The sequence below is a fragment of the Chenopodium quinoa genome, unplaced genomic scaffold, assembly GCF_001683475.1.
Source record: "Chenopodium quinoa cultivar QQ74 unplaced genomic scaffold, ASM168347v1, whole genome shotgun sequence".
NCBI lineage: Eukaryota > Viridiplantae > Streptophyta > Magnoliopsida > Caryophyllales > Amaranthaceae > Chenopodium > Chenopodium quinoa.
The window spans coordinates 1,878,095-1,888,249 of NW_018742726.1; the positions used below are offsets into that span (position 1 = coordinate 1,878,095).

At 36.4% G+C, this 10,155-nt stretch overlaps 3 protein-coding genes across 3 annotated transcripts; 1 reads left to right on the forward strand and 2 right to left on the reverse strand.

Moving 5' to 3' along the window:
* The first annotated feature begins 2,508 nt into the window (after positions 1-2,508).
* Positions 2,509-4,475, forward strand: LOC110723231. Its single transcript, XM_021902570.1, has 2 exons — positions 2,509-2,947; positions 3,935-4,475. The coding sequence occupies exons 1-2, from the start codon at positions 2,900-2,902 to the stop codon at positions 4,241-4,243; spliced, it is 357 nt and encodes a 118-aa protein (XP_021758262.1). The 5' UTR covers positions 2,509-2,899; the 3' UTR covers positions 4,244-4,475.
* Positions 4,476-6,664: 2,189 nt separating this feature from the next.
* Positions 6,665-7,487, reverse strand: LOC110723232. Its single transcript, XM_021902571.1, has 2 exons — positions 6,983-7,487; positions 6,665-6,901 (listed from the first exon to the last, which is right to left on the reverse strand). Exons 1-2 carry the CDS (start codon positions 7,457-7,459, stop codon positions 6,779-6,781), a joined length of 600 nt encoding a protein of 199 aa, XP_021758263.1. The 5' UTR covers positions 7,460-7,487; the 3' UTR covers positions 6,665-6,778.
* Positions 7,488-8,035: 548 nt separating this feature from the next.
* LOC110723350 lies at positions 8,036-9,696 on the reverse strand. The gene is made up of 2 exons (XM_021902701.1): positions 9,628-9,696; positions 8,036-8,692 (listed from the first exon to the last, which is right to left on the reverse strand). Exons 1-2 carry the CDS (start codon positions 9,694-9,696, stop codon positions 8,036-8,038), a joined length of 726 nt encoding a protein of 241 aa, XP_021758393.1.
* Positions 9,697-10,155: the final 459 nt, after the last annotated feature.

A 10,155-nucleotide genomic window follows, 5' to 3' on the forward strand; every position in this document is an offset into this window, starting at 1 on the left:
TTAAATGAAAAACCTAAGAAAAAAAAGGAGAAATAAATGGTATGATTAATCCTAAAGTGTAGGAAAGTTTTCCTTTCTCCATTGATTTCTCCATTAAAGCTGAATTTTTCTTTACTTGAGAGATTTCTCCATTAATGGCGAAACAAGTAAAAAAGTCTATAATGGCAGCAAAGATGGAGAAACTAAACAATTTTCTCTAATAATGGTGAAGCAAGCATGGAAAAATATGTAGTATGAAGTTCTCCATTAATGGTCAGTTTTAATAATTAAAGTATGGATACTTTCAATTGCCTTACCTCGCCTTAATTTAAAGTACTAACGGCACTGACGATGGTTAGTAAAAAAGTTCGTTGTTCACTCTGTCAAATGCCTTTTATCATGCTAGCTGGGTAATTGGTTTGAAAAATAATTTTTTTCTCTAATTTCGTGGATCTCAAGACATTTTTATTACAATTATGCCACTTGGTAAACGTTAGATGTAACGTTTATGAAGGAGATTAAATTGAATTTTCTTATCAAGTAAACCATAAGATTGATAATTTATTTTTTTTTAAATTCAAAAAAAAATTATACAAATTGTTATTTATATATTCATAGAACTCTTTCAATTTGTTTTTCAAAACTTTTTAAATTTCTTGAAATAACATGGGGTAATTTATTTTTTTTTCTTGAAATAACACCTTTTTCATCCTCTTCTTTTACCTTTCTTGTATTGTTTCTTTTTAATTCAAAAATGACAAGAACCTAACCCAATCACAAATTTTCTTGTATAATTGATTTTAAACAATTAAAGTTCTCAAAAACATAAATATACAATTGAGGATATGGAAAGATGAAACAATGATTAGTTTGTTTGTTGAACACTCGTACTATTTTTAGCAAACAAACTCTTAATTTGTCTTTGTTTCTTAAATTGACATGTATATGCTATATATCTTGTACATGGGAAAAAAAAAATTCCCCATAGGTATTTGAATGGTGTTTCATCTATATAACATTAGTAGAATTGATTTGATAATAAGTGTTTTATTATAATAGTGTTGTTATATGCACATATTCTGATTATCATAAATACTACTAATAATACAAACATTTTTTTTTCCTAATGTACGAGAGATGGTTATATGCCTTTTTCTAACTAATCTATGTTGTTTTTGAAATTTCGTATAGTATTCTATTTAAATGCTAAGCATACATGTAATGTAATTATGTAATAAACCATGGATTTATGGTATTGTTTAGCAAGATTGATGATTAATGAAAAATGCATTAAAATCGAAACAAAGAGTTTTAACTAGCAAAGCCATTATTATGATAGGGTAATTTTTTTATTATTATTATTATTATTATTATTATTGTATTTTGAGTTTTCCTCTACGTCTTTTTTATTTTTGGAAGATTACAAGTCATAATAAAATGTCCAACACCAATATTTATAGATGAAAATTCACCAATTTTGTAGAAATATATGGAAACTCATATTATTAAGCAAAATTGTTTTTTATTTTTTAAGGAAAATGCTATACATAGCCCACACATTACCCTTTTTTAAATAAGCTTTTAGGGGCATTTTATGTAGACCATAATTTGGGCATCAAATTTTTGTTATTCCTCCCCCCATTCTCTTTTGCAATAGCCAGAGATAAACTAATATCCCATTACCTCTCTTTTTATAATTTTAATTACCAACAAATCTCACAAATATAATATTTTAACCTATCTACACTAAAAAAAAATTAACAAACTCAGCTCAAACACCCAACATTCCACACATTTTAATATATTATGTAAGTGCGTGGATTTTTTTTTTAACTAGTTATGGACCCGCGCGTGTTGCGTGCGGTTTCCCAAGTTATCGGGATTAGTTGTTAAGTATTAATCATTTGGCAATAATAGAAAGATTATGGTGGGATAGTTATAATTTGTAGTGTGTGTATGTACTTATGTATGCAGCAATATTGTGTATTAGTTACGAGTATGTGTATAGGTATTTAATTGTTGAGTTTTTAACATGATTGTTTAAGTAACTGTTTTGTTCAAGTTTTACTTATTTCAAAATGTTTCAAGATATTTGAGTGCTTGTGTTGTTAATTTGTACGTGCGTGGTTAAGTACTAAAAATAAATTGATTAGTTCAATATCATCTTACAATGTCGTTTTTTAAAGGATTGAATTTGAACTGTAATTGTGGTACTAAAATATAATATATTTATAATTCAGGAGATATTTATGTTTTTATAAAAAAATATATAAGGCTGGATTTTGTGATAATGAAATCTAATTGTTGATATGGTTGGTAAATTCAAAAGGGATTCAATGGAGTCCATGGACCTAAGTATTGATTTTAATATAGTTGGTTGCTTGTTGGTTCCAATCCTTATTTTTACTTTCCCAGATGACCAATACGATGAGCCCATGGACCTAAGAGTAAGGTCATTAGATGACCATAATATTTTGGTCATGAAATTTTTAGGTTCCAATTATTTATTATTCTTCTGTATTTTACCTTACCAGTCACCAAAGTTTATAAGCACTCTCATTTTTTTTATCCCAATGGTTGCCCAAGAAAGTTTGGTCATGAAAGTTTGGTTGACCAAAGTGTCGTATTTTCTTATTTCTCCTCACCCTTTTTCACGTGAACTGTTATTCGTCGTTCGCAAATTACAGGATGACGCTCCCATTTTTATGTGTATTGATTATTTTGCCCTTGATTGTTTTAATTCCATATAAGGCTCCACCATGACTCACTTTAGCTAGTAAAAAGTTTAATATTATTCCCGACCCCCCACTTGTCTTTAAAAAATCCCGACCCACCAAAAAACCCGAGACCACCATTGTACGGTAATTCCGACCAATTTTTAAAAAATCCCGAGTGTGGTAGTTGGGGCCCACTATTCACGATGAGCGACGACAACTTTAATACGCCGGAGCAGTCGTCGGAAGAATCTGTAAGTCGTAGTTTTTAATTTTTTTTTTTTTTGGACTTCCGCCCATTTTTTCCGGATCCCAGGGGGGAGATCCGCCTAAAAAATCCAGAAGATCCTCCAAGGATCCGGAAATTCTAAGCGGATCCCCACATACACCAGGAATTTCCGGATCCCAGAAAGATCTTCCGGATTTTTTAGGCGGATCTCCCCCATGGGATCCGGAAAAAATGGGCGGAAGTCAAAAATTTCGGTTTTTTTTTTTATTCTTTCAAAATTCATAACATTATTTTTGCTGATTTTTTTTGTGAGTATTATTATATTGTCTTAGTTATTATTATTATTAATTATTTTTATATTTCTAATGTTTTTGTTATTATTATTATTATTATTAGTATTATTATTATTATTATTATTATTATTATTATTATTATTATTGTTATTGTTATTGTTGTTGTTGTTGTTAGTACGTTTATTATTATTATTATTATTATTATTATTATTATTATTATTATTATTATTATTATTATTATTATTATTATTATTGTTGTTGTTGTTGTTGTTGTTATTGTTATTGTTGTTGTTGTTGTTGTTGTTGTTAGTGCGATTATTATTATTATTATTGTTATTGTTATTGTTGTTGTTGTTGTTAGTATGATTATTATCATTATTATTATTATTATTATTATTATTATTATAATTATTATTATTATCGAATTTTTTATTTTTATTTTTATTATTATCATTTTTGTTATTATTCTTATTATTGGTATTATTATTATTATTATTATTAATATTGTTACTGTTGTTGTTAGCATGATTATTGTTATTGTAATTACTATCACTATTGTTGTTACTATTATTTATATTATTATTTATATTATTATTTATATTATTATTATTAAGGTTGTTATTATTAGTATTATAGTTTTTTTATTAATAAAAATATTAGTATTATTATTAAATTTATAATACTAATATTTGCCTCATTTGTTTGGTTTATTGTTAAAGGATTCGGAGGATGAAGAAGGCGGTGACGGGGTGGATTATAGTACAAATTTCGTGACTGACGAGGTTTTTCGAACGTTTGATGAAGCAGTTAGTTGGGCGGATGCTGTTGCAATAAATCTGGGATTTATTTTGGTGAAATCGTCTTTCAACAGACAGAGGGATGGTCGACCATATCGATATTTAAGATGTGATCGAGGACGCAGGAGTAAGCCGAGAGATCTTGAGAACGCAATAAGGAAGGACACGAAAACCAAAGCCAATGGTTGTCCTTTCTACATCAAGATATCTTACAATTTTGTTGACGACTAATGGTTTATCACGGCGAAAAATGATGTAACTGGGACCCACAACCATCCAATGATTGCGTATCCAGAGGGGCATCGTAAAATAAGCGGGTTAAGCCCGGAAGCGAAGCAGGTTGTGTGTAACATGACCAAGTCTAAGGTAGCACCGCGTAACATCATGGCGACTATTGCCGAGCAATTTCCTCAGGATCATCTAAACATCAGACACATCTACAACTGCCGAAATGACTTCAGAACCGAGATTTCAGATGGGAGAGGAGTTGTTCAGCAGTTTCTACATTTGGCTAGACAGAGTCAGTATGTGTACAGGGTATTGTCTGATGATAATGGCATTTTACAGCACGCCTTCATGGCGCATCCAGTCATGATAGACATCCTACGGACGTACCCGTATGTGATCGGTATGGATTCCACATACAAGACCAACCGATACGGAATGTCGTTCTTTGAGATAGTTGGTGTGACACCGACAAATCAAAATTTCCTCGTCGGTTACGTCTTCATGCGCAACGAGTGCACGGCCAGCTATCGATGGGTTTTGCAGAGATTGAGAGACTTGATCGGGTTTGATAAGGAACCTTTGGTTTTCTTGACTGATCGTGAGCTGGGGCTAGTTGCGGCATTGAGGGAAGTGTTTCCAGGGACCTCGCACTTACTTTGTCGATGGCATATTAACAAAGATGTTGAGGCTCGTGTCACTGATATGTTCAAAAGCAAAAAGGTTGGTGCGACATTCAAAAACGGGAGATGGAAACGTGTGATGGACGCTGCAACCGAGGAGGATTATGAGGCTGCTGTAGAGATGATGAAACTGAAATGGGCAAGTTATCCAAAGGTGATAGAGTATGTTGAGAGGACTTGGCTTTGTCATAAAACGAAGTTTGTGACATTTTGGACTAACCAAGTTCTTCATTTTGGCAACACAAGCACATGTAGAGTTGAGAGCCAGCATTCGGCCGTCAAGATGTGGTTTGATTCTTCGACAGGTTCGTTTTTTGGTTGTTGTATTTGATGTATGTATTTTGTTGTATTTATGTTTGTTGTGAATAATAACGGTTTTTTGGTAATGTGCATGTTCTTTGGATACCGTATGGGCCCGAGTTCATTGTCACATTGATAATCAGATCATCGCTATTCGTAATGATTTGGAGGCATCTAGGTCGAAGATTGGTCAGAAGTACCGACAATTGCCATTGTCACGTATTAACGGCAAGGTGTCTCAGCATTGTTTGAAGATTCTCGACAAGGAGACGAAAAGGATGAGGGATCTGAGTTATCAGGTGTATGAGCGTTGCGGATGTGCATTGCGGGTGACCCATGGTTTGCCATGTGCTTGTCAGATACATGAGTCTTTAGCTCTAGAGACGGGCTTGTATAGTAGGCAAATTCACCAGTTATGGAAGACTTTGGTTATCGGCAATGGTAATGACGGAACAACGTTCGGTAATGATGCGACCGAGGACGCCACACATTTTCGAAATCTGATGGACGAGGTACTTGGTAGTGACAATGCTGTTCTACGAAATGTGACACGCATCATTGAGGAAGAGCTACATCCGGATCATGATAACCTCCAAGAACCTCATATCAACCATAGGGTGCGTGGTCGACAGAGGAACAACGATACAAGACATGATCGGTCTTATTTCGAACATGTGAATCGCCGAAACAGTCACTCTGGTCAACGACAAGGAGGTATGATTTTGGTATTGTGGGTTTAATCGTTTTTCATGAGTTCTTGTACTAATAACTGAACCCTACATATTTGCAGAAGATGAATCAGACATCACCCAAAGCCGGTATCGACACTTAATTCCCGGACCGATGTTGCCTTTCATCACAGGGTGGAAAGATGTCATTGGCGATGGTAACTGCGGCTTTCGTTGTGTCGCCGAGTTCTTCTTTGGTGATCAAGGCCGATGGTATGACGCTCGAGAAATAATCGCTAACGAGGTCCTTGGTTATCCATCCCTGTACAAGAGGATCTACGGGCTTGGAAGGCTTCAGATAAATGTGGAGCGTATTCGATGTGACGGTGGGGCGGTTGATGCTCGTCATTGGATGGTTGCAATTCAAGATTTATTTCCCATTGCTACTTGGTTCAACGCAATGGTTATTATTCTCGGTGTAGGCACCGTACCAACGTGCTTGTACCCATGTCTCACTATCTTGCCGTTGCGGGCTCGAAGAGGAGTCACGGCACCACAACGGGAGTTTGTCATCGCTACAGTTTCTGCGTCACATTTTATATTGCTTGAACTTGCACCAGATTCCCCACTTCCCCCTATTGCAGGTTGGTGGACCGAGAACCTCGAACCAAGTGTTGAAGGTTGGGATCACCGTTATGTAGCTAGAAGGAACATGTGGGATGCGTTAACTAGAAAATAAAATTATTGATGTAACACACATGTATGATGATTAGTTGTAGAAATGTAATTCGTAAAGAAATTAACTTAACAAAACAAAGTTTCAACAACAAAACAAAAACAGTTGTTCAGTCCTTAAAGTACATGACGAATAAATACAAAAAAAATCAAGTTTACAACCCCATCATCGCCCTCCAGTCAGCTCGTAGCGCCTCAGCCATTACTCTTGTATCCTGCGACAAGCTCGGATACTCCTCCAGTGTCCTGTTGATGACCTCCATGGACCGACCCATCCACTGCAATTAAAAAACAACATATTAAATAAATCACACGTTTTTCTAATCATAATTACACATCATAAAAACACAAGTTCTTACGTAATCCGTGTTAGTTCTCTCTGGCAGTGTGCGACTCTCATGCGATGACGCAACTGGAGAAACACGAGGATGAGAAAATCGGTATAGCCACTGCATGTACCCAGGACCGACCGTAGGACCACCACCACCAAGTCTGCTCAGGGCACATAACACCACACTGAAAGACATACCGGGAACAAACCGAGTCCACATCATAGATGTCATCTCTGACGGAAATTCAACTCGATACATCTTCAAGTTCGTCGGCCTCCTTGCCTTCTCAGGCCTGATGATGGCTGGGGGAATGCCCTGAACGTATCCAAGCTGTCGAACCACTCGATCAGGCATATATGGCTCAATGATGCTACGATACTGGATGCAGCCAATGAAAAGAGTAGCAGGCACGCGTCGTGCTGGATCAACTCGGTACGGTAGCCAGTTCACCTCATTGTCAGTCAGATGATCCAACCTAGCACGAAAAGCGAGGAGGCGCTCCATGCTCTTGTTGGGGCACCCCGATCCGACATCCCAGGCGGACGCTCGCGGAACAGTAAGCTCTCTGGTCAAGGTCCCCTGCTGAGGCCTAAAACACGGGAAGTACTCGTAGATCCATGCCTGCAGAAGCGTAAGACAGCCGGCGATAGAATCAACATCTTTTCGTGACGCTGTACCCAACTGCCGGTACATGTATGCTAGCACAGCGGAACCCCAGGAGTAGTCACTAATCTGACCGTCCTCAACAAACAGCTCGGTGAGGAAGGAAGGATGAGTACGGTTTCCACTCTTGTCCAGAAACAAACATCCGCCAAGAACTAACCACAGGTACGCCCTATAATGGAAACTGAAGGGCCTCTGCGCCTCCAAGGTCGACTCCACGATCCTATCAGTAAGCACCCCACTTCCCTGCCACACGGTTTTAGTACCGCACTTCTCATTCAGCTCTTCCGCAGTCATATCCAAGGTAATCGAGCACGCGTCACGTAAAACGTCCGTGCTAGGAGTAGTGGAAACCATGGAACCGTCGACACGGAGCCCTAGAATATGATACACGTCATGCAGCATGATCGTGATCTCCTAAAATGGCATGTGAAACGAGTTCGTGTCTGGCTGCCATCTCTCAACAAAAGCAGAAATCAGGGGCCAGTCAAATCGCCAAAACATGATCCCGGGTAAGTGAGATAGACCACTGCCATCAATCAGTTCCAGGTGCTCCTGCGGAAGACGAGCGCGCCAGTTACCCAACTCAGTACACAACTGTGTCCTGCTCAAACACCGCAGAACATTTCTCTCCTGCCCACCCCATAGATATGAAGCCACGTGACCCCCAAAACTAGGAATGGCAGTACCATCCTCAGGCCCACCTGGCATCGGCCCCCGAACCACCCACGACTCAGACGAGCTGGTAGAACCTTCACCTGGTTCACTACTACTACCATATCTCCCATGGTCACCCCTATACACAGTACGGTAATCCTGAGGGTCGTACTCTGAATCTCGACTAGCATAACTAGCTCGCTCATCGTCGTCCTCTTCGTTAGATACAGGAACTCTACCCGACGAGTACATGGGGGCGCTCATGTCTGACTGATGCTCCCCCGAACAAGTACGAGCAGACCCGTACTGCTGCTCACGGTGAAACGGTGCCTCCGAAGGTCCTGCACCACCTAACTCCCTCCTCACTGATGCATTCAAACGTCTCGATCTTGCATGTCGAGCGCTCGAACCCTCAATCTGCATTAAATAAGTAGAAAATATAATTTCATTAATACTTACACACACAACTATGATATCAACCTTGAATCGTTAATATTCCAATTCCAAAATAATAGCAACAATACATAACAATTACCATAAATGAAAAAACAAATTACATAAACATAACAACATTACATAACAATAACAATAAATGAAAACAAAAAATAAATAAACATAACAACAAATAAAAAAAATAAACATCACAACAATGCATAACAATAACAATAAATGAAAAATAAAGTAAATAAACATAATAATAACAACAATACATAAAACAAAAAAAAAAAACAAAACTAAATATAAATAGCTTCATCAAACAAAAGAAAAAAAAAAGAATAAACAAACACAAACAAATTAAAAAAAAAATAACCATCACCAAACAAAAGGAAAAAAAAACAAAACAAAATATAAATAGCTTCATCAAACAAAAGAAAAAAAAAATAAACAAACACAAACAAATTACAAAAAAAAAAAACCATCACCAAACAAAAGAAAAAAAATAAAAAAAAAAACAAAACAAAATATAAATAGCTTCATCAAACAAAAGAAAAAAAAAAGAATAAACAAACACAAACAAATTACAAAAAAAAAAAAAACCATCACCAAACAAAAGAAAAAAAAATAAAAAAATAAACAAAAAACAAACAAAGACAAAATACAAAAAAAAACAGCTTCACCCAAAAAAAGAAAAAAAAAATCAACAAAAAAAACATAAAAAAAAAACAAAAAAAGAAAACACCTTCAGCAAACAAAAGAAAAGGAAAAAAAAAAAAAAAAAAAAGGAAAACCCAGAACTTCCGCCTGAAATTTCCGGAAGTTCCCCAGACTTCCGGAAATTTCAGGCGGAAGTCTGGGTTTTTCAGAATTTTTTTTTCCTTTTAAATTACAGCAGCAAAGAACGTAATACCAACCTGCTCGCCGCCGGAAATGCCGCCCCCACGACCACCGTACGTAAGCCTAATGCCTCTCCCGTCCGCCATACCCGGATTCTTGCTTTGATTGGTTTTCGTACGTTCTTCGTTTGATTTTCAAATTTTTGGTTTTTTTTTGAAAATAAATTTCTGATTTTTTTTTTCCTCTGAATTTTTTTTTTTTCTGAATTTTTTTTATTTAAATTCTTGCCTTTTTTTTAGAGAGAGAAAGTTTGAGAGAGAGAGTGTCGGGGTTGAGAAATGACTTGTGAGTTTCGTAACTCGGTTTTCCAAGTATTTATATATGAGGGGCAAATTAGGAAATTCAATAAAAAAATGCGAGCGTCACCTTGTAATTTGTGAACGACGTTTAACAACACCCGAACTTTTTTCTTATCCCTCTCCCTCACCCTTTATTAAAATTATTATTTAGGAAGAAATCAACCTTACACGCAAAAATGCTTTCTTAATGGGTAATGCAACCTAATAATGCAAGCCACTATAATGTAATGTTTCTTTAATACTTTT

What these genes read in the sequence shown, in the direction of transcription:
- LOC110723350 (XM_021902701.1), bottom strand. Translation starts at nt 9,696, where the DNA reads ATGGCGGACGGGAGAGGCATTAGGCTTACGTACGGTGGTCGTGGGGGC. An exon ending in GCATTTCCGGCGGCGAGCAG is followed by an intron (nt 8,693 to 9,627) that starts GTTGGTATTACG and finishes TATTTAATGCAG; the next exon opens with ATTGAGGGTTCGAGCGCTCG.
- LOC110723231 (XM_021902570.1), top strand. Translation starts at nt 2,900, where the DNA reads ATGAGCGACGACAACTTTAATACGCCGGAGCAGTCGTCGGAAGAATCT. An exon ending in AGCAGTCGTCGGAAGAATCT is followed by an intron (nt 2,948 to 3,934) that starts GTAAGTCGTAGT and finishes TTATTGTTAAAG; the next exon opens with GATTCGGAGGATGAAGAAGG.
- LOC110723232 (XM_021902571.1), bottom strand. Translation starts at nt 7,459, where the DNA reads ATGGAGCGCCTCCTCGCTTTTCGTGCTAGGTTGGATCATCTGACTGAC. An exon ending in AGAGAACTAACACGGATTAC is followed by an intron (nt 6,902 to 6,982) that starts GTAAGAACTTGT and finishes TTTTAATTGCAG; the next exon opens with TGGATGGGTCGGTCCATGGA.